At 44.5% G+C, this 23,074-nt stretch overlaps 1 protein-coding gene and 1 long non-coding RNA gene across 7 annotated transcripts in view; one reads left to right on the forward strand and one right to left on the reverse strand.

Annotated features, from left to right (window-relative positions):
- Positions 1-15,370, forward strand: part of LOC136020851 (uncharacterized) — a 72,370-nt gene extending 57,000 nt beyond the window's left edge. Inside the window, exons 9-13 of one of the 2 annotated variants that reach the window (XR_010615520.1) lie at positions 1,462-1,549; positions 6,368-6,522; positions 7,180-7,290; positions 7,742-7,839; positions 11,057-15,370. This is a non-coding gene — a long non-coding RNA (uncharacterized LOC136020851). The remainder of the gene's footprint in view (positions 1-1,461; positions 1,550-6,367; positions 6,523-7,179; positions 7,291-7,741; positions 7,840-11,056) is intronic. The other variant, XR_010615521.1, reaches the window with a different exon arrangement.
- The window catches only part of TMEM132B (transmembrane protein 132B), a 243,399-nt gene that overhangs the window by 4,880 nt on the left and 215,445 nt on the right, over positions 1-23,074 (reverse strand). For all 5 annotated transcript variants that reach the window (XM_065692445.1, XM_065692444.1, XM_065692449.1 and 2 more), the window contains exon 6: positions 6,398-6,603. In XM_065692445.1, coding sequence (XP_065548517.1) covers positions 6,398-6,603 — 206 coding nt within the window. The remainder of the gene's footprint in view (positions 1-6,397; positions 6,604-23,074) is intronic.

Genomic DNA, 23,074 nt, shown 5'->3' on the forward strand with positions numbered 1-23,074 from the left:
TCCACTCAAGACATGAGTTACTTAGATTACACCATGCAGAGTGCTGAGGCTACCACTCACCCCACAGAAACAACAGCAGCATTAGACACTTTAATGTTTCCTACCTACCAGTCCCCCTCTGCAAAATACAACCCATGACAACCCAACAGCTTCCCATAAACCTTCTATGAGGCAGCCCAGTGATTTGTACCTGACAGCTGTGCTGTCACACCTCACAGAGCTTTGTCTGGTTTAAAACCCCATTTCCCATCAATTCTTTTCCTGTGGTATTGTTTATTCCTTGGGACAAATACATGGATTCTCTTACCTCTGTCAAGTCAGGTATTAAGCACTAGGTGGTTACACTGGCACTCATTATGCCCCATGCTGTGGAATTCATTGCTCAGAAATAATTTGCCTTCCTCCTTTACTTATTTATTGAGCCTGAAGCCACCTCTATAGCAAGGGTGAGAAACTCAGGGTAAGCCTCTTATTTTTCACAGTATTTTGGGGAAGTAGTTTTGTGTTTATTGTATCCCTTTATCTTCTCCTTTGAAATACTAGCTATGAAAAACTATTATAAAACAGAATTGCTTGTGTTATAAATTGCTTTATGACGAAGTTGGCAAACAGTCAGCTGAAAACATATCTAAGAAAAGCCCTTGTTCTCTTCAAAATGATCGAAAGTGCTGGTGTTACAGAATCTAATACACTGGAAATACATTTTCAGTGCACCACTTGGTAGCTGAATATATATGTTTGGCCTAAAGTAAATGGTATTTGGTAGAGCCTCTTTGGTTCTCTGTGTGCAAAACAGTGTCCATCATTACTCGCTGAATGAAATGTCACTGAGTAACACTGAATTATTAAGAAAAAAAAAACAGGATCCTAAACCGGGATTTATTTGCACAAAGAAATGAATCTTGCGGAATTGGACTCGCTGGGTGGTTCAGGAAACTTCAGTTGTTCTCTCCTTCCTCACACACGGGTCAGTCTGGACTACAGCCAGGCAGCAAAACAGATGAAGGGATTATTCAAGAAGGGAATATTCATAGAGCTTACGTGGCCCATGGCTGCTTAGATTGCTTTTGGCTTGTAATTCTGATAAAGAGTTTATGAACTCCTTAACATTCCCACTTCTAACTCCTGTATTCTGACCCTCTTCAGCCCATCAAAACCATCACCCAGCTCTGATAACCACAGACTTTTTGAAAACCAGCTGTAGTGCTGAGATTTGTGGTTTTAACCCTTTTTTAGTAATAGAGACAGTAACATTAATACCTGTGCAGAACTGGGGAATGCACAGAAGCTGTTCAGGTAGGGAGTACTTACAGGATTTGTGTTCAAGAGGAAATACACTCAAAGCAACTTCAAGGGAAAGAATTGTTTAGCCCCAGTCCCATACAGCTCAAAAATTTGGGTTGTGGGAAGAATGACCAGAGGCGAGGAGTGTTGCATAAAGGCTTCTGCCTGTCTTAGCAGGATGAAGACTGTGGGCAGCCAGTACCACCAACCATAAAAAGATGATTCAGGACCAACTCTTTCCTTGTGTCACCTCTAACAAACAAAGGTAAATGCTCAATTTCATCGCAGAAACATTTATAAAAGTGTTTGTATCTGTACAATTCTCCTTAGAAATACGTGGGTTTGATTGTGTGTAACTGTGGAACAGCAGAAAAGCATCCCTAAAGCATGGAATGGGCAAGGCACTCTCTTACATCAGTGCAAAGTGAAGAGAGAGGTTTGAATTTTCAGTACAAGCTTTGCAAGTCTGCATCACCAGGTACCGACTCCAGTTCTTGCTTTAGTTAAACAAATGATATCGATTTCTACTTCAGAGCCGCAAATCCTGATTCAGTAATCACAGCACTTCAGTGTTTTGTCTCCACGGGCACAACAAAATGTTTTGAGATCCACTGAACTGCGTAATTCCCTTTAGAGTCTTAAACTTGTTATAGTGTTTTCAGTAGGCTTAAAATCCTTCATTAAAGCAGTGAGCTCGTTTCCTTTTTAAGAGATGTCCTCATGAATATAAGCTCTTGCTGCATACTGTGCTTCTCCCTGCCTTGGTCATCTCTAAGGTTAGCTCTGGATAGCTCTCAGAATCCTTCTTATCCTATTTCTTCCTGTTTGGCAGACTTGCTTGGAAAATTTTCTGCTTTTCTGTAGTGAACCAGTGTTGCCAGAATTACACTGAATTTACATTTCACACAGAGAAAGCCTTTGCCAGAGAGCTGAGTTACAACAGCAGCCCTGTTACAAGGGTGCCTGCTAGCACTGATCTAATCAGTGATCTGTCAACTTTACATTATAGATGCTGTCTGTGAGCAGTTTAAGTATGTCTCTTTTAATTTCCACCACTCTCAAACCAGGCATCGTGCTCTTGGGCCAGATGCCAATTTTCTGTTACAAAAAAACCCTAAAGAAATCAGTTTTGCTGGCTTTGAATTTAAATACCCATTAAAGAGTTGTGTATTTAAAAAACAATTGCAACACTTCTAATTGGGAAAAATGAAAAAAAATACTTTGGACACAGAATACGAGCCACTGAAAGCTGATTTAATGGGAGCTACAGGAATAAGTTGCAGATAGCTCCAGCCACAGTTCAAGAAGAAACACAGTTCGGTACCTTTACATGCCTTGAAAATACCCTCTGCCTACTTACAGACATCTCTATGGCCTTATCTCCATAGGTCATTAGAGTCTGTGTGTTAAGTAAAGGAGGGAATTTACAGCATGTTCAAGCATTGTGTGGATGTCACTCACAAATGGAATGATTTGAATCTGGTTTCACTTAATTCACCTGCAGTTATGGCTTCATTTTTGAGTGGCAGCAGTCACAAAGGGGTTTGCCTGAAGCAGTTTGTTTTTTCCTGCATTTAACTTAGGCTTACTTCCCTGGTTTTGTCTCTAGTACTAGACAAGACCAAAATAAAGCTACCACCTAATTAACCACTACTCCAACAGACTGCCATTCATAAGCAATACCACATCTCTCTTAACTGTGCTGAAGGTTTTGAGGGCTGATGCTACTCTGAGTTACCATGACACAGTAAGGGCTTTACCACAGCTACTGTGAGGTAGCTGCCTCCCTGGGAGCATTGTGAAAACTGACTGCTGTCCCAGCTGCAAATATTTACTTAAATCTCCGGCTTGTTCTGTGAGCCTTTAGCCATACAACTGCTATTAATGCAAGTGGGAGCCACTCACCCACATCAATGTATGCGCATACAGCTGGTAGTGCAGGAACTTCAAGAAGGAGGTAATTATTTTGCAGATACATGAGGAATCAAAATGTTCTTCTTAGACCAGCAGAGTCTGCTTGGGCCTCTTCTACACTCTCATATTTGACTTCAGTTTAAATCTACACTTTTCGTTTGCTGAGGCTGTGGGCTGCTGGGCAGCCTGTTGCAGCAGCAGGGTTTCTGTTAGCCTGAGCTAGCTCAAGGACCACAGTCCATGCATTAGTCACGAGCTCATCCAACTTTCATCTGGCAAGGGAGGCCGTTCACATCTGCAGTAGCACACACCACAGATCAAGTTCTCCTCTGGACAATAAACAAAGGTTTGCCATATACTTACAGACTGATATGCTAAACTGTATTACTGTTCTTACACAGGGGAGACTGGTTTTGTCCCAGTTTCCTGCTTTTGCTCTTTCTGTGCCTCCAGGAAGTTCCTGCTCTTACAGCAGTTCAGACCTGGTGAGAAGCCACACAGTTCAAACTGAGCTGGGCACAGGGCATTTGTAAAACTTGGAAAAACCCTTTTTCAGTCCTTTGTGGCAATTACTCAGGGAGTTAGGTAAGCCAGCGTGTCTGTAATCACATGTAATTAACCGTTACAGACATGGCAGGGTTTAGAGAGAGAAGCAATGCATTTTATTAGATCAACAAACATCATTGGAAAGAACAGATGTGTTTTGAGGCATATAAACACTTTTCAGGTCTGAAATAGAAGCTGTTATATTCAGATGAAGAACAGCCATGCTGGGACAGAAGTTTCACAAGATTTCTTTTGTTGACAGCACCAATAAAAACATTTACAAGATTATTGTAAACCCAGTTATATTTTGCCATCTGGCTCAGCCCCTCTGACAACTGAACCAGCACAGCTACACTGAGCATGTGGGAAGGAAATAGTGGGGGAACCAGGGGAGATAGAGCAGTGTTCAGAGGCTGAGAAAGTGTCTGCACAACCCCTGTAAGAAATGCTCAAAAATGTTACCTTCTGTATATGGCTCTACGTGAAGTTGAAGCAATACAATGCTATGGCAACCATACCTGCTGGGAAATGCTTGCATCTGGGGGTTTAAATAAGATTAAGGCCCTATCCCCTCTTTCAAGCCTATCCTCAGGTATCACACAAGACAATCTTCTCACTGCACAGCACTAACACTGTATGACACAGGCCGGGCAGGCATATGAAGGCTGAAGCATTGCTCAGAGTAAGCGAGTGTGGCCTTCTGGCTGCATCACTGAATGAGGATTCAGGAAAAAGTTAAGAGAAAAATAAAAAATACAAAAAAAAAAAAAAAAAAAAAAAGAACAAGAAAAGCCACTAAATCTCAGGTAAAACCCATCCAAATCTAAAAATAAAGGAAATGTAAAAACCTTTGGTACAAAGCAAATGTCAGAGTGAGCACAACTAATGCTAGTCCTACACTACCTATTGATTTAGAATAGCTCCCCAAATTTAAAAAGAATCCCCATGAATGTTCCATAAACCAAGAGATAATTTATTTCTAGTTGAAACCTTTCCCATTCCAACGGGCCTGGACTGCTGACACGCAGTGTCATAACCCCCCAGCTGCAGTTCTGGGGGGCAAGACGGGGGCCACCCTTTCTCTTCCACCCTCCATGGAAAGGCTTGCTGAGAATGTGCCAGCAGCAAACCTGCCCCGCTTGCCAGCTTGCAAACAAAGCAGGCTCTCAGACCATTATCTTTATTTCAGCTGGCCAAATAAATCAGAACTAGACACCAGGGGGTAAATTTTTAGCACTGCATGTAATGGGCTTAAAGTCAGAATGTCCACGACCGTTAAGCACAGCTGAATGTCTAACTCACTGAGCTTGCTGCTCAAAGTTTACTCATGTAATAAACAGCAACAGCTTAATCCTGCAGATATTTGCTCAGCAAAATCCCCACTGGTTTTAGTAGGAGCTGCGCCTAAGGGAGTGTTGCAGTGCTGGACACATTACAAGCAGAAGTAGGTAAGTTAAGTAAGTGAAACTTTAAGCAGTCAGCATACGTTCATCTGCCACCCAGCACATCTCTCCCTGCCCCAAGTGGCAACTCTGCCTTTATCACAGAAGCGAACACACATTTCTTTTGTGCTAGATCCTCATCACCTCTTCTGTCACTTCCAGAAATGTCCCCATAGCCCAAAGGTAAGTCAGTCCCTTTCTTTGGAGCTCATTGTCTGAATGTCTGGTAAATTCTGTCCTATTACCCTTAGTTTTATGCCTTCATAAAGTATTGGGTAATTCTAGTCCACTGCTGCCTGTTTGGGCTCTTTAAGGCTCTTCAATAGCTGAGATGTTCTCTTGGGCAAAGTGAGTGCTTCTGCAAGAACTGCCTTGGTGTTTAGCACTGCACTTACTGCTGCCAGAAATGCTTTTTCACTGTATTATAAATCTGAGCTGGTGTCATGCCTTGTTCTCCAGTAGCATTTTTCAACTTAGCCTGAAATCCACCAATGTAACAGTATTACTGGAAGTTCTTAATCTTGCAAATTGTGCACATGATGGGTATTTTCATTAGGGAATAATGGGAACAGAGCTCAAAATCCCTGCTTTCCCTACCTCCCCCCAACACACCTTTTTACCTATCCACATTTGTCCTGGAAGAACCTGCTCATCAGAATACAATTTTCAATAAGGAACATGAACATGCTTTCACCTAGTTCGGATGTGCTAAGTGATGCTTCAGCCAGGTCTGCTGTACACTACAGAGACTGAAAATCATGCAAAGCTTCAGAATCATAGGATGGTTTAGGTTGGAAGGGACCTTGAAAGAGTATCTAATCCAGCCGCCCTGGCAGTGCCCAGTGACCTCACTCCCTGTTTCTCCCTGTTTCATTTACCACTGTAAGCAGAACCTTGAGCACCAGCCATGCTGAATATCACACACATGTTACATAACAGTGGGTGAGGTCCAAGCCCTTGTCTTCAGATTTGCACACTGGAGTTACAATTTCCTGAGATTGTGTGGAATTCCTTAATGCTCCAGGCAAAGCCACTGACTACACAGACTGGGATAAAACGTAGCCTACTGATAGTGCTGTTGGATGTCTCAATGAAGGCCAAGACAGAGTAAAGCCGAAGTTCAAAAAGGAGAGTTTAGATTCTCAGAAACACTCTAAAAACGTGTTGTGTTCTAAACATAGAGGCCCCGAGCATGTATGTGGACAGCGTACCTTTTATTGGAGGTGACGGGTATCCTCCAGCCTTTGATCTGGCTCAGCTCTGTATCAGAGATCTCGATCTGCAGCGGGAGCCTGGGAACCCAGACCGTCACTTCTAGTTGAGTGGTAAAATGCTGGTAAGTGAAGTTAACAATAGTATCCACTTTGCTTTTCATTTCCTTGCCATTAACGAAGATGGAGTCACAGCTGTCAGAAACCTTCAAAGAAAAAAGAAATAATTAGGAAATGAATAAAAGTTCCTGAGGAAGCCCAAGGAATGATGCATCAGTCCAGAGACAGCACTGATAATGTGAGCCATGCATACTGCATTTTCAGTTTCCTAATTAGCAAACAGTGATAAATGGACCCCAGGGAATCAGTTCTGCTTTCCTCAATGGATACTACTCAAACTACAGATGTTATATAACCTATGTGAATCTTTTATGTGAGGCAAAGTAAACTGTTCATGAATCAAACTCCATGTGCATCAAAGTTTATGTTTACAACTTGCTTAAAGAACGTGGAAAAAATGGGGCCATATGTTAGTAAGAAAAAGACTGACTCAGAACCATAAAACAGAATCCATTCCTTTTTCCTTGAGCACGGAACACTGACAGACAAAGATCCCCTCATGGCTCAGGAGCACGAGTGCAGCACAAGCATTAATTTTTAGAACTTCTCAGTAATTGTTTTAACAAAACGTATTTGTAGTCGCTTTGTGTCAGCATTCAGAATTCCTGCCAGAACTAGCGCGTGGGCTCTAAACTACAACTCATCTACCCTCTTGGTTCCAGGGATCCTTTGGCACAAGATCAAGGTCCTGAGCACAGATCCTGTTTATGTAAAGACCATGACATAGCTGTGTGTTTGACCTGCATCCTGGGAAGACAGAACTGCTTCAAGAGGTAGGGGTTTAAATTATATTTATGAATGTGTGTTTTTATACCTTTACATTATATATAATACATTTAATGTATAACATGTTTGTAGATATAAGTACATGCATCTATACATGTATCTGGATCTGTGTAAAGGTTTGTATTCTGCTTCAAAGTGAGACAGAGGTGATAGTCTCCATCAGAGTCCATGAACCGTGGTTTTAATCTTTTAAAGCCACGGCTTACAAGATGTAGCTGTGTTACTGCAGTGGACTTTGTTCTTGTCAGGACTGTTCTGTGTCATGTGGTATAATGCATTGGGACTCGGATCTGAAGAGATTCTGGCTAAGCCGGTGATTAAATTCCGGTTTACTGGAATTATTGAGATAGCTCATGTAGACTTCAGTGGGGAACATGCTGAAACACAGGTTGGTTTTTGCTCTGCCAAGGTCCCTCAAATCTTTTCTGGTATTAACAGGAATTAGGGGTTACTGAGCCCAGAAAAATTACAGAAGCTGTGTAGCAGCCTATTTTGCTCCCCAGAGTCAGTCCTCACATCACATGTGACTTCGAAATGTAAGTCTTGTTCTGCTTTAAATCTCAATAACATCATTTCTCTCTCGAGCTCTATCATGGTATATAGCCGTTAGATGAACAATACCTGAGTTGCGCTATCATGCCAACTTCTACGATCAAGGATAGAAGGGGAATCTTTTGGGAAACACTGTACCAGCTGGTATATACCCACTGAACGCTGACAGTTGCACACTTAGTGAGACCAGGCAGCCAAACCTTTCAGATCGTCCCTTTGCTAACACCACTGTACAATTAACATAACTCCTGTGCTGCTTAGTATTAGGCAATAGCTTTGCTAAAAATACTGCCAAGTGCTTTGAGATTCTGGTTAGAAAAGCTCACTGTCCAGTGTTTCTCCCTCCATGTGCAATACCCATATATAAAGTAAAAGAGCTGCACTTCCGCATTTGCTATTTCCAGATCAGCTTCTTGGATCCTAATCAATGTACTGAAACTACAATCAATTACTTGTTTGCAAAGGGACCAGGCCAGGTTGTGAGGGATGGGGCAGAGGAAACCACGTCACTCTTCTGGAGAGATGCTCCTGCCACAGGAATTTAAAAACAATGACAAATAAATCCAGTTATCTGATAAAGAGCCTAAAATGGACTCCAGGCCCTGGAGAACCACAAATGAACCTCAGAACCCTTGTTTCTCCCTCATAATGTGTCGTAAGTGTCTCTGTAAAGTTTAAGCACATTAAGCAAGCCCATTAATTGAATGAGCAGTTGAGATTCTAAATCATAAAGCCTACACCTAGGGAGTTTTGTGAAAATTAATACAAGACAGAAATAATTACCAAAACTCAAAGAGGGAGGGATAAACATCAAGACTGGATCAGGGGAATAACTAATATCTCACATGACAGCAGCTAATATTTTAGATTCTCTTCTTGCTGTTTAAAATGTTCTAGTCTTGCCAGCAGGCAAGAAAGGTGCTAAATTAGGGAACTGAAAGATGGACTTTAATTGTAGCTGTAAAAACATCAGGCTAGGCTTACAAATTTCATAGATTAAATGTCTAGACAGAGCCATTCAGCCCTTTCTATACTGACCAAGAGGTAAGTAGAAATCAGGATATATAACTACACTGTACAAGCTCACCCAGCAGCCTTGTGTAGAGTTCAGAGCTTGTGGTGCACTTAAGTGTACCTTCCAGAAAATAATCCAACCTTGATGAGAAAACTTGAAGAGACACATTGTTCTTTCAGTTCTGTATCTGGAATTTGGGTTTACTCTGTTAGGCACAAGCAAACCAAAGAATTTAAAGGAAAATCATGAGTCTTTGAGGAAGTACGGGAAGCCATGACCACTGTTAACCATTTGGGCTTGACTAAAGCTCACCTGAGGAAGCCTCTGTTATCTAGTTGAGGTCATGCTTGTTCTAGAAAGGTTGGACCAGATGATCCTTGAGATCCCTTCCAACCTGGTATTTTACGATTCTATGATCCATACATGTTCAGCATACATGCTGAGCACTCTTTTTCCACTTAGGATCTACAACAGGCCCAGAACAAAGAATTAGTTTCATCCGTGTCTCAAATGAGAGCTGTGATTTCCTGCTAACAGCATTCTGACACCCCTCCAGAGTGAAGAGGGAATGAGAAACACACATTGAGTTTTGGGGACTCGGTGCCAGCTGTATTCTCTGGCTAATGGTCTACAGCGAATGTTCACCTTCACCTTCTCCCTTTTTAAGTCTCCTCCATGCTTTTCTACTCATACTATGATTGCCAAATGTGGCTCGTGATGCTGCTGGAAGGGGAGCTTGTACAAGTTTGGGGAGGGCACAGCTATCTGCAGCAGGAAGTGCTCAGGTTCACCATGGAGCAAGCCAACACAGCAGGGTGACACAGGCAGAGTTACATCAGCAGTAACTTAACACAGATTTCTTTTGAGCTGCTGCTTTTGAAGAAAGAGGGGAAATGCTTCAAACACAAATCTCTCCTGAAAACACTACACAGTGAGAGGACTCAGGAAAAACTTAGGCTGCCACCCTCTCATCTAAAATGCAGACAGCAAGCCTGTTTAAAGCAGTCTGTCACCATCCATTGTCAGCTGCCTGACTAAATCGGGAAGTGCTATTTGAGACAGGTTGCAGCCAGGAGGGCAGGATGGCTGGGATGTGCTCTGGTATGCAGGTCAAGAGAAGAGAGCTGTAATTAACCTCTGCAGGCTCCGGAGCAGGTGGTTGGATCCAATCCCCACAAGTAATTGTAAAAAGCACAATTGGCCCTCTACAGCCTGTCACGGCCTCCTCGTTTTAGACTAATCCAGTACAAAAGTAGCTAGCAGTCCAAAACAGTAATTGGGAAAGGATTCAATGGTCAGGTCAGAAAGGGTTTAGACACCCTTTGAGTGAGCAGGTAAAATAGAGGGAATGGGAACTGACAAGAAAACAAGTAACTACTGCCTGCTACATGGCTCTTCTTTACATGCAGGTTCTATTCCAGAGCTCATACCTTACCCTCAGCTTGCGGGAGACTGAATAAGCACTCACACTCCTCCTGGCTGCTAACTGCTGAGGAGTTTGTTGGTTAAACAAGAGCTTGCTGCTGAATGCCTGCTCGGCATCTCTCCACAGAGGAGAGAGCAAGAAGGCTTTGGGAGAGCCCTGCCAGATGGGCATCTTCCCAGCACAGGCCTTATCTCCAAGTTCATCTTTTTTCACCTTCAGACATACACTTCTCGCCGATACTTACATGAATGGCCTGTATGAACAGGTACAACGAATTTTAAAAGAAAAATGCCACCCAAAAGGAATTAATTCTTTTTGTTTGATTTGGTATGAAGCAGCAGTGACTAGGTGGATGCAGGAATGATACCAAGTACAAACTGTCCTATGGCACTTTTCGTCTGTGAATTTTTGACATGCAAAACCCAAAATGATGTTGCTGTTTTTACAACCCAGAGGAAACTGAGGCACACGCAGTGTGTATCCGAACTGGGTGTAACACACAGTCTCTTCGGCTGAGTGTTACAGCTATTCGGTTATCTAGTCAGGTGCCCACATGATTTATATTTCAAAATCACCCTTAGGAAGAGTCCCATTTACACTTGCTTTCAAAAGATCCTCCACCAGTAACTCAGCAGAACTGGCCTTTACAGGAGCATTTTTGCTGAAGTTAAGATCTACTTGCATTTAAAGATTCTTACATTTAACAGGACAGATGAGCAGCCTCTTCAGTCTTGTAACCCTGTTTTGGTTTTTTCAACAGCAAAACCCAACCTTATTCCAGTCCCTGCCTGAGAAAACGCTGTTGTTGATGCCCAGCACTCGAGAAGGAGCCCAGAGCATGGTCTGGTGGCAGCCACCAAAGTCCTCTGCAAGCAGGCCCACCCAGAGCCCCTGTGGAAGAGGAGGGAGGGAGGACAGACCAGCAAATCGCGGGTGTTCAGAAGTGGTCAGAGGAACGGTGCACAGTGAAGGCGTAGGGGATGCAAAGTCTCATTATTGTGGCTGGGGCTTTAAAGAGAACAATTGTAACAAGATTTTAAAGTGAATGGTGCCTACAGTAAATGGCTCATTCTCACAATAATCTGAAAACTGTAATTCTGTGGTATTTCCTGAAGCTTTCTTTACCTCCTTTTCTGCAGCATTGTTCCTAGCATTGTCTTTTCAGCCCATTAAGGAAGTACTTGCTGAGCTACCTCAGACCCTTTCATCTGGCTTGGATAATTTTCTACATTATTTTTGCTACATGTTTGCTTTAGAAGCACAGTCTGAAATTACCTCCTCAGCCTCAGGAACCTGGCTTAGTGTTTGGGTAACAGCTGAAGACAAAAAGGATGATTATTCTTCTTCCCTGTCCTCTTCTTTGTCCCTCTTTCAGACAGCCTCTGTGCTCCCTGGCTCCCATCCCTTCTGCACTACACACAGCCCAAAGCCACTGCTGGATCTCTCCTAAACTAACAAAGGCATGGGAGGACACGCCTCGCGTCTCGCAACAAATAAACAAACAAAGGGGTTTTTCCAAGCCCTTTTCAGCTAAGAAATGCTGGTTTGATTTAAATCCTGAATTATGCCTGGTGGTAGTCTAGAAAATGTCAGAGTTGTTGTTTTGACTGTAATTGCATGTTATGTTCATGACATATTAATTATTGTAGTGCACAGTGTTCGCCCATATGCACGTGTCAAGTGATAACATAAAAGTAGAAACTGTCATTATATTTCATTTCCCTTTTAAAGTTAAAACTAATTGGCCATAGTTGAATTACAGTTCTGCCCCAGAACAACATACTGGGCTTGTGTGGCAGAGACAGTGACAGGAGAGGCCCCTCATGAGGAGGAGACATCACCCAGCCAGAACAGGATCTTTCTATGCAGTTAATTCTGGCAATAGTTTGGCTTCCCCCTGCCCCAGTTAATTACATATACTGGGGTCTGCAGATATTGTCTCCAAGCAATTTGAGGCAAATGGTAGATTAAGAATATGCAGAGTAAAAGGTGGACAATGATATGATGCTGAAATTGAAGTTTTATTCCCTTTTAATTTTAGACATGCAGATTAGTCTTAGAAGTGTCATTTTTGAAACATTCTTTTCACATTAATTTGTTTTTATTGGCAAACCAGTTCTCCAAGTACTGTTCTCTGGAATAGCTGCTGGGGTTTCAGATCTAAGTGTTTGCTATACGAATCCCTAGAGATACTATTCTAAGGCTGGTTTCCTATTTAGAAACAACAGCAAGCGCTTAAGTCAAGTACTCCCCTTCCCATGTGTTCAGTACCTGTTTGCTTTTCATCTTATCAGTGAATGACAATGTTACACTGAAACTGAATCCAGAGGGTGTGATTCAATGCAGCCCAAGAGCTATACTTAACAAATAGGAATATCAGTATTCCACCCCCCCACCTGCTGAAGGCAATCCAGTTGAATTAAGTGGAGATAAGCGTGCAATCTGATAACCAATTACTTTGAAAGTAAGTGAGGAGCTGCTGGGAACCCAAATCCTTCAGCACTCAGCCCACCTCACACGTGGCTCAGGGTCCCAGAGAACAAGCCCCATTACCACAATTTGCTGCACAGAACGTTGCAGATAATGGCAATATCCATACCTATGTTTGAAGACTCCCTGAAGGCTACTTATGGCACTGGTACAAAATACGAATTTATGATTGATATATAATGTAATTTATACTCTGAAATTTATGAAGGGGAGTTAGAAATAAGACTGAAAGGAAAACCTTACGTCGAGGAAAGCACAGGATAGGAAAACCAGATAACCTGAGGTGCTGAATGTTCAAGAAACCAGAAAAATATGATGGTACGAGCAACAGGCTTGTAGAGGGGATGATCAGTTACACAGATGCACAGAGCTCCATGTGGACTACATGAGACCACTTTAACAGCAGCTCTGCAGCAATTAGCACGATAGTTAGTGGTACCCTTTTGTTTTATTGAAGAAGCCTCTGCTCATTTTCTCCATAGATGTCACTATTTAACACTACTGATGAGAGAAGCAGGATACTGGGGGAGGAGGGAGATGAGACTACATATAGCTTGTAAGGATGTGAATCGGTATTTGGAGTTTTAGAGTGTTTTTACCTTTTAACCCCTATTGAAACACACTGAACTAGAGGGAAGGACAGCATGGAAGACATTAACATTTCGGTGTAACAAAAGAGACAATTGCCGTGGCTTAGAAAAGGTGCAGTGATCCATGAATGTACAATGAGAATGTAAAAACCTGCTGTACTGAATGAAGTGTGCACTATTCAGAAACTGTTGATCTATGCAAAATGATGAAACAACACACGAGCTCCGCCAGGATCGCAGTCCCAGGTGCAGAGCAGCTGCTCGCATTCACTCCGGCCTGCAGTGCAGGGGCGTTCCTGCTGGAGATGGGGAGTTTGGCGGATGCACAGGTTGAAAGGGAAGGACCAAAGAAGGTGGGTGTGCTTCCAGACTCCAGCCTGCTGCTCGGCTCAGTAATAACCGCTGTGCCTCCACAGCGCGGTGCAGCTGGGAAGGGCAGATGCTCTGGCGTTTCCTTCTTATTGATTATGTAGCGTGAATACCGAAAGCAACTGGGGGCAGCTAATAGCAGTACATGGTGGCTGCCAAAATGTGCTCTGCGCTACATACCAAGTCCCTTTGCTAATCAGATGAGCTTTTAATCGCACGCTTTCTACAGGAATCAAGCTGAGGAATTAATTCTGTCAGAATTAAAAGTTACTGTTTCTGCTCTCCCCACTGATTTATCATCACCATTTGCAATCAGAATTGTGCCAGTCCCATTCTTACTCCATAAGTATCTGTTTCTTTTAAGCAATCTAGTATTCAAGTCAACATGGCTTCTACTTGCCTTGTCACTGTGATGCAGAGCCTCTCCTGGGCTTGCATCCTTCCCAGACAGGCATGCTTATGCCTAGACAGACATCTTCATTCTTACACTGAGATGAAGGCTCTCTCCTCACCAGCACAAATACTAAGCACATGCTTGTCTAAGGTGTCTCTTGCTTAAGTATTTGATCCTTAAACTTCTGCAGATCAGGCATTACCAACACTTGGTAGTTTAAGTAAATATCAACACTTCTTCATACTCATAAGCTGGTATCCCAGAAGGGCTTAAGAGTTGTTGATCTGGTGAAACCACAGCATATGGTGCCAGCTCTTTCTTGCACCAAGAGTAAGTGCAAACACTGAACCTGGTCTGTAAAAGCTGTTAATTAGGTGAAGCTAACACATATGTTTGAGCTATAAACCAAGGTGGGGGCTTCTCCCTCTCCTTTTCCCCACTTGAATTACACAGATGGGGTTATAGGCTGACAGAATAATTTACGCATCGTTGAGAGAAGTAAGAGGGGAAAACATCCAGGCAGATGTAACATACTTCAGTTCCACTGAAGTTCTTTGTAAGATAATGGGCTTTAAAAGCAATCTTCTGTGTACTGAGTAAACTTAGTGTTCATGATTCATGGCTCTAATCCCTGTGACTGAAATTTAAGATCTAAGGCTCCATGAAATTAAAAGAAAAAGCAACAATTACATGCGTATTCATTCAATTTCATGTACTGAGCATCCTTCCATTTTTCCAATGAATTTTTAATGGGGAAATAGGGGTTTCTAAAGCATGTGTACTTGAAAAAAAAATAGCACATCAGTTAAAAGCTGTTCTGGTTTTGGCCAGGACAGGGTTAATTTCTTCATAGTAGCTGCTGTGGGGCTGTGTTTGGGATTTGTGCTGGAAACAGCTGATCACACAGGGATGTTTTCATTACTGCTGAGCACCCCTTACACAGAGCCAAGGCCTTTTCTGCCTCTCACCCCACCAGCGAGGAGTCAGGGGGGACATAGCCAGGACAGCTGACCCCAGCTGACCCCAGAGATGTTCCAGACCAGAGGACATAATGCTCAGCACGTAAAGCTGAGGAAGAAGGAGGAAAGGGGAGGACATTTAGAGTGATGGTGTCACCATTACACACGATGGAGCCTTCCTGGAGATGGCTGAACACCTGCCTGCCCATGGGAAGGGGTGAAGCTATTCCTTGGGTTTGCTTTGCTTGTGTGTGTGGCTTTTTCTTTACCTAATAAACCGTCTATATCTCAAACCCTGAGCTTTCTCACTTTCACCCTTCTGATTCTCACCCCACCCCACGCAGGGGAGTGAGTGAGTGGCTGTGTGGGGCTGAGCTGCTGGTCAGGGCTAGACCCCAACAAACAGAATCACAGAATCCCAAGGGTTGGAAGGGACCTCAAAAGATCATCTAGTCCAACCCCCCTGCAAGAGCAGGGTAACCTACAGTACATCACACAGGAACTTGTCCAGGCGGGCCTTGAATATCTCCAGTGTAGGAGACTCCACAACCCCCCTGGGCAGCCTGTTCCAGTGCTCTGTCACTCTTACAGTAAAGAAGTTCTTCCTGATGTTAACGTGGAACTTCCTATGCTCCAGTTTACACCCATTGCCCCTTGTCCTATCACTGGAGTTGATAAACAGCTTGATAAACAGTTGATAAACAGTTGATAAACAGCTGAAGTTAACCAGCTCTCCTGAGCCTGCTGGTTTCTCGGCATTCCCGGACCATTCAAGTCACCTCCAGATTTCCCCTTTCCCCATAAATACTTCATAGATGCCCCAACAGAGTGTACAAAAGCGCAAGGACACTTAAGTGTGCACAGCCCTCTTATAGGACACCGGCCATTCAGCCCTCACATAGACAAGGCAGTCAAAACAGTTTCTAGCCATCACTAGGCCGTACATCCCACTGCACCACAAGCACTGCGGTCCTGCTAACGCTTGTCACGTTAGCACAATGCTCAGCATATTTGGAGCTTCCTGTGAAGAATTCCCAATCCTGGAGTGGGAATCAGTCTGTGAAAAACTAACCCCGATTTATCACATGAAGAAAAGCATCAATCTGTAGTGGATCTGTGGCTGATTAAAAATGGGAACTCCCTAAAGGCTGAAAGTACAGATGGGCTCCAAAAGGGCCCCAAAGTATTTTGAACCTGATTCCTAGCCAGTGGTGTCACTTTTCTGGAGGGAGGGTCTGTGTCTCCCTGTAAAGCCATTATTGTAACTGCAGTATTCCCATATACCATGCACACAAAAAGCACTTTCTAAATGGCGGCAGAATGGTAACAACAGAGGGGCTTTATCTACAGCACAGGGGAGATGAGGAAAAATGTTCGCTGGCTACAGAGGAGCAGACAGTGAGGGTGAAAAGGGGAATTCAGCTCCTGCCCATCACCTCTGTGCCTGTCCCAGGGGTCCCGGCTCCCACACTGGCTCTGGGAGCTTCCCATGGACTGTGCTGTGCCATCTCCTTGGAGCTGGCTCCTGTGGACAGACTTGCAGGGAACACTCACGCAGGGAGACAAGAGAGAGGTCCTTGAGGGTGAGTGCACCAGAAAGAAGCCCCACTGTATTGAAAATGCGGCCAGATTTCCATTCAAGTGAACTGTCTCGGGGCTCTTGAAATTGTCAGGAAGACAGTGACTGACACAGCCGATCTTTCCAAGAAATACTTCATCTCTTTTTCATGTCAGAATGACACAATCATGAGCCTCAGCTTAACTCCTTAAGGCAAAGTGCTGGATTTGCTTCTGTATCTAAACGGATCTAAGCCTGTGCTGAAGATGGCACGCTTCAGTTGTGACACGGCCTCCATTCAGAAGCTTAACTTCTGCACACAAATCCAGTTCACTGGAATTACCATACCTCACGCACATCAGCTGCACCTGGGGCACATGGAATCCCTTGGAAGCAGCCCCTATATAACCCGGTGTTGCTGACGGCCACACACCTACAAATCCTCCTCCTCCTCATTGAGGTTTCTTGCCAGACCAGAGGAAGAGAAACCCAAGGTAAAAGCAAGGGAAGCTTAAGGGAGGAGGGAACAGGCAGTGGGTTGAGCGCTAGCTGAAGGATCTGCAGGACTATGGGGCCGCTGGCGTCTCCCGCTGACACCTTCTGCCCTTATGTCCTCTTTCATCAGCACTCAACGTTTAAGTGTCTTCTACCACAGGTAAAGGAGACGGCACTGCCAAGGGTGACAGCTTTCCCTACATGTTGCTACCCCAACACAGACTTCAGCCCCACATGACACACGCTGCCACAAGTCACTGAACAGTGTTTGTAATTCTCTAGAGGTTCTCTGCCAGTCACCTCGATGCATTTTAGAACGAGAATTAACTGTCACAACCCTGCTGTTTTACCAGGAAAGGAACAGAGCTTATTACAGCCCTCAGACAGAAAAGGAGCCCTGAGGAACCATGGCGTGTGGCTCAGACACAGCCTTTGGGCCAGTGGCCCTGCGCTGAGCAGCCTGGGGTTGCCAGATCTGAAGCTCCCAACACCAGAGCAGACAGATTGTGCTGGGGCTGCAAAGCACGTAACAGCCCACAGAGTCTTCTCGTTTGAGGAGAACTTTTAAAACCTCCTAATTACAGAGAACAAACGTCAAAATTCCTGCTTCTTGGATGACACAAAACTTCCCTTTTCCCACAGAGCTCTTCAGAAACTACGTCCTACCAAAATCAGTGGTTTGCTGCTGGCTTTAACATTAAGACAGAGATTGAGTTATCAGGAAAAATCAGTGTAGAGCTACCCGACTCCTGCATCACTCTCTTCACTGCTTCATCTTTGCTCCAAAGCCCACATGGTCTGAGTGGACCGAGCTTCCTTCTCACCAAGTAAGACCCTGTTAAAACCCAGCTACAAATAAGCACTCTTCCTGTCTGTCAGTCTCCCATCTACAGCCGCAGTGCACGTACTTGTATGAACTCCCTCTAAATGCCAAGATAGATCTGTAAAGCTCTTCAGTTTCCCCATTGAACCTGGGCAGAAATAACCAATCCAACTCACGCATGAAAGAGAAGTGACAAACCACAGAGCGCTGCCATAGGCTTTCAGTTGTACTTTTGGATTTTTCTCTTTGGTTTGTTTTTCAACATCTTCCCTTAGGGCTATGTACACAGAAAAACATGCCACAGTCACGGAATGTAAAAACCACGGGAATGGAACAAAAAGGTTTCTGTCTTTCCTTAAAGTTAGACCATTTCATCACAAGTGTATGCAGAACTCGTACAACACGTAAATATATCTCAAACCGTGGAATCACAGAAAACACGTATCCATTTGCTCTTGGTAGCAGTTAAACTTTCTCTTTCCTAACCAGAAAGCCTAAGGGCGCGTTATGGACTTAACAGGCAGCATATCCTCTCAGGGGTGTAAGCAAAGGATGAGCACACCAAGGGTGGTTACTTGTTTTGACCATGCACATTTCTTTATATCCCTTTAATGATGCCACATTTGCCTCATCACTCAGACAATATTCCCTAAAAGCTTCTGTTATGGGTCTCGGGAAATACGGCTTCACTTAAAGCCCCTGCCATTGATACAGCGTGCAAGCAGCCTGACAGCTTCTTTAAACTATCCCTGTGCCTGTGTCCTGTGCAGATGTTGCTGCTCCCTGCTCAGAGGGGTTGTGAGCTGCTTCAGCATGGAGGAAGGAGGCACCTAGCCAATAGGTTTGTTGGGCTTATTGCTGTTGTTACACACACAGAGCTACTGAGTGCATGAGGATACGGACAGATTGTGCTGGAAAAGGGAGAGGGGTCATTAAAAATGGTGCTTTGTTAAAAATCCTCCAAAATGGGATAGAAAAAACCCATGATAAAAATCCCTAGAAGACGAGACAGGGAAAGCAAAACGAGAATAAACCAGCCAGAATACAAAGCAGGCTGACAGCACCGGCAAATGTACCTGACCGAGCTGTACATCATTTCCAACTTGATCCTGCTCCTTGCATTGATCTCCCACTGCTGTGGCAAAGGAGGGCTTGGTGCTATTTTGTTTGGGATTTTAACTACACTGCCATGTATTTTTCCTGTCCATTCACCTTATTCTCTGGTAAGATTTCACATTCTTCCCTTTCAGCCGGTTTTTCTTTCTGCTTTTTCTTTTCACTCTTCTTTCATTTTTGTCCCTTTAAGCTCTCAGACCTCACAGCCATGTGGCTTCCCCTATCTGTTGTACTCTCCACATACTTTCCAAAGGGGCTTCAAAGAGTTGGATCCTCACATCCTCCTAGTTTATGTTGGTGGTGAGTGCCTAAGAGACATTTAGAAGCTGGACAGTCAGCATCTCAAAACCAGAAGGCTTCCTACACCAGCACAGAAGCCTGTGATCCAGTGGGATACGCAGCCACAAGGGAGGCATGCCCGAGGAAATCTGAACACCTAAGGAAGGATTACCAAAACCACCTCTAAAAGATGAGCTTGTGAGCTTTCAGCGTAACTGGAACCTGTCCCCACAACCTCCTCCAGTCTCCCTAGGGAATGCCTGTCACCTCTGAGCAGCAGGGGGGCAGAGGCACTGTGTCCTGTGACCTTTGCCTGCGCTGTCTCAGCAGCCACGCTTCCAACATCCCGGCTTGAAGCTCTGCCTGCAGACACGTCCTGGACACGCACTGATGGTCTTCCCATGGAAATGGCTCTGTCCAGTGCGGCAGGTACCAGGGGGCACCGTGGGTCCACTTCGTTTGCTGTCTGCTAAGGGGTAATGTGAAAAAGGTCACCGGGTTCTCAGCAGTGACACGGCCCTTACCTGTAAATACTCCAGCCTTTCAAGGAGGGGAGAGCTCATGAGTTTAAAGGTATCAGTTCTGCCTGCCAACACTATCATCTTGATAGCACGGCATCCCCCTGCGGCAGGCAGCTCTGAAGTCAGTTGGTGGCTACCAAAGCTAATAGGTTCTGTTTACTGAAATAACTCTATTAATAAAGTCTCATGTTTTATGCCGATCATAGATGTAGTCCTATTGATTTAACTGGAGAGAGCACCCTTTCTTGTGGTAGAAAGATGTTTGTTTTTCTACACTTTGCTGCCTGCCTTGTTGCCTCACACAACAGTGTACAGCTGGTGCCAGGTCACCAGTTCCCAGTGGAGTGCAGGGCACTCGCACTTACTGGTTCAGCATTAAGGGCCGCTCTTGCGCAGATGTATTCTGCATTGCCGATCTCCAGCCCATTTCTAGCTCTGCTCTCACACTCAAGGGGATTACTCAGAGAAGATTTTACTCAAACTAGACTAACCAAAACGCACTTCTGGTTTCCTGTTCTGCTCCAGAGGCCGCTATCTAGAAATCACATTTGCACTTTGAAACTTCTCTCACACACTTCACAGTACCCAAAGGCACCACCAGAGTGCTCAGAAGCCATGGACAAGGTCTGGTACAAAGGGCCTGTTTCTCATGATATAAAAAGGCCAACTCAGTTGCTGACAGCACTGGTGGTGGTGGGTATCTGTGCTGCCTTCCAGGCACAAGGGCTGTAGCTGCAGGAGAGGGGTCAGGCAAGGCTGCACCAACATGCTGCACCGGGCTGGGCAGCTGGGAATGATGAGCTGCTCCAGGCAGATTCCTGCTTTTCAGGCTACCTTGTGTTTATTTTCCTTAGTTCTGTTCTTGTCTCTCAGTCTCATCCCAGCCTTCTTTATATAAAATCACCTTCATTTTGACGTACCTCAGGCTTTTCCCTGGGCTGCTGCAGCTCGCTCTCAACTCCCACCGACAGACAGGAAAATAATTACTTGAAACACAGGCAGCAGCAGCAGCCGCCTTCAAATCCTCTCCAGTCTCACTAAACAGGATCCCTTCCCATCCTGAGCCACGGACACTCGCGCAATGTCAGCAACCTTCTTCAAGGAACAAGCACCTTCTCCAAGGAGTCACGTTCCTGTACGGAACCACATCTGCATTCTTCAAATGGGCCTTATTTTGTCACAAGAATTCAGGAGATCAAAGTTGGCAATACCAGATTCTTCCTCAGCAAAATTAGTTACACAGGATGAAAACACCAATAATAACATAAGGCGATTAAACAAGCCGCGTTATCAAGTTTGCTACGAACAGAAGGTCCTAACAAATGGCTGTCTACTAGACTTTAGACAACCATACTCACCAACAACACTGCAAGAAACAAACAAGCTCTAGCTTAAATAGTCATCGTTGTGTGGTATCCACAGAGTGTCCCTCCCAGGGACAAAAAGCCACCCTGGGCCTCCGCTGGAGGAGTCAGAGAAGGTGCTGCAGTAAGGGGGAGACACACAACTCGGGCACTTTGCTCTATGGAAAATGCAGCCCTGTATCCACGGCCAGTGTTCCCTTTCCACCATTTACTTGTTTCATGTTAGTCTGTCCTCACTTATGGTGCCAGAGCCCTGATCTTCACCCAGTAATTCTGCAAGTATTGGCTTTGCATTTATAGTGCACAAAAATGTACTTAAAACCACAGCAAGGAAGGATTCACTTCAAGGAAGGATCTTCTCATTTTACACTGAAAATCTCTCACCTAAACTCAGTACAGGTTGGGGAAAGCTGTAAGTCCACAGCTGCTGTGTCGCAGGGACCGTTTCAATCCGCAGTTTTCCAGCAGTGGTGTACTGAAATCTTTTATTTGTGGGGTATCAGTAAAAGTTGTGGAGAGAAAATCTCCCCTGGCAACATGTACTTTTGAAAGGCCCTTTCAAAGCAAACATTCCAGCAGCGAGAAATACTTCAGCACGCTGCGTTCCGTCTCCTCCTTCCTCCCCTCGCCCCCTCCCCTATGCTCTTAACATCAGAATAATCCATTTCTTTGTGCCCCATCTTCTGAAACTTTCACACCACCTTCAAGCACCTGGCTGGGGAAGACCTCACAGGCAAAGGTTACATGCTTTCACACAGCACTGTCACTATTCTGTGCTTCTTGGCAGCCAGGTGTTATCAGCTGGCTGTATTATTCAGTTATCTGCTGGCCATACAGCACTCCGTTTTGGGGGGAAAAACCTAAAAATCATTGTATTCTGAAACACTGATTGCATCAAATGGCAGCTAGCTCAGAGCACAGTAACCACGCTGGGCTCAGCCGATTAAAAGCTCGCTTGGAAAATTGGCGCTTGCTGAGCCTCTGTGGAAAGAAATGAATTAGGAAGGAAAACAATAAGGAAGGGCATACATTAATATTGCTCTGCAGTGGATAATGGGGGGTGTAAGAGATCTGAGGAAGAGCTGTGTGTCTTAAGGATTTTCTCTGACGCTTTCAGAAGAAAGCCTGAGAGCCTTTGGAGAAGGGCTGCAAATTAAATCCAAACAGTAATCCCAGAAGCAGCAATTGGGAAAGAGCAAATAAATAAAGCCTATAAATAGGAGGCAGCATTTCCTGCTAGGAACTTGCCATTTCTCACAATGCATCTCAAACAAAGAACTGCCCCTCACTGGCATTCCTGCTGGGCCATCTCCATTCTCTGGTCCCTAGGTAATGTCGTCCCCCCCCTCACTGCTAAACTGCACTGGGTATTTGTACAAGTAGCTCAGTAAAGGATTACCTCCCACAATGTCTGTATTGTAGGAAGCCCGTGTAACTCTGGCTCTGCTGTGAGATCTGTAGGGAATGCACTGTGTACACAGGACTTCCATACAGACATGAGTACAGCATCAGCACTCCACAAATAACAAATGGCTGCAACTCAAACACCCAAATCTTCTTCAGTGACCTACACATGCACTTTACAGCCTTTTCTTGACGCTTGCAACAGTTCATATATCTCTGCTCATTATTCCCCTGTTTCTTACACCACTTCCTTTTCTCTGGCTCACAACAGATTTGCGGATCCAGGCGGGTGTTTCAGGGAGGTTTTACTCCCCAGCCCAGGGCAGGACTGTGTTGCTCAGCCCATAGGGCCACTGGTGCTCTCTAGCAGGTCTCAGGTGACTGAAGTTCCTGTTTGCCTCCCAGGACATGGATTC

Source organism: Lathamus discolor, chromosome 12 (genome assembly GCF_037157495.1).
Source record: "Lathamus discolor isolate bLatDis1 chromosome 12, bLatDis1.hap1, whole genome shotgun sequence".
NCBI classification, from domain to species: Eukaryota; Metazoa; Chordata; class Aves; order Psittaciformes; family Psittacidae; genus Lathamus; species Lathamus discolor.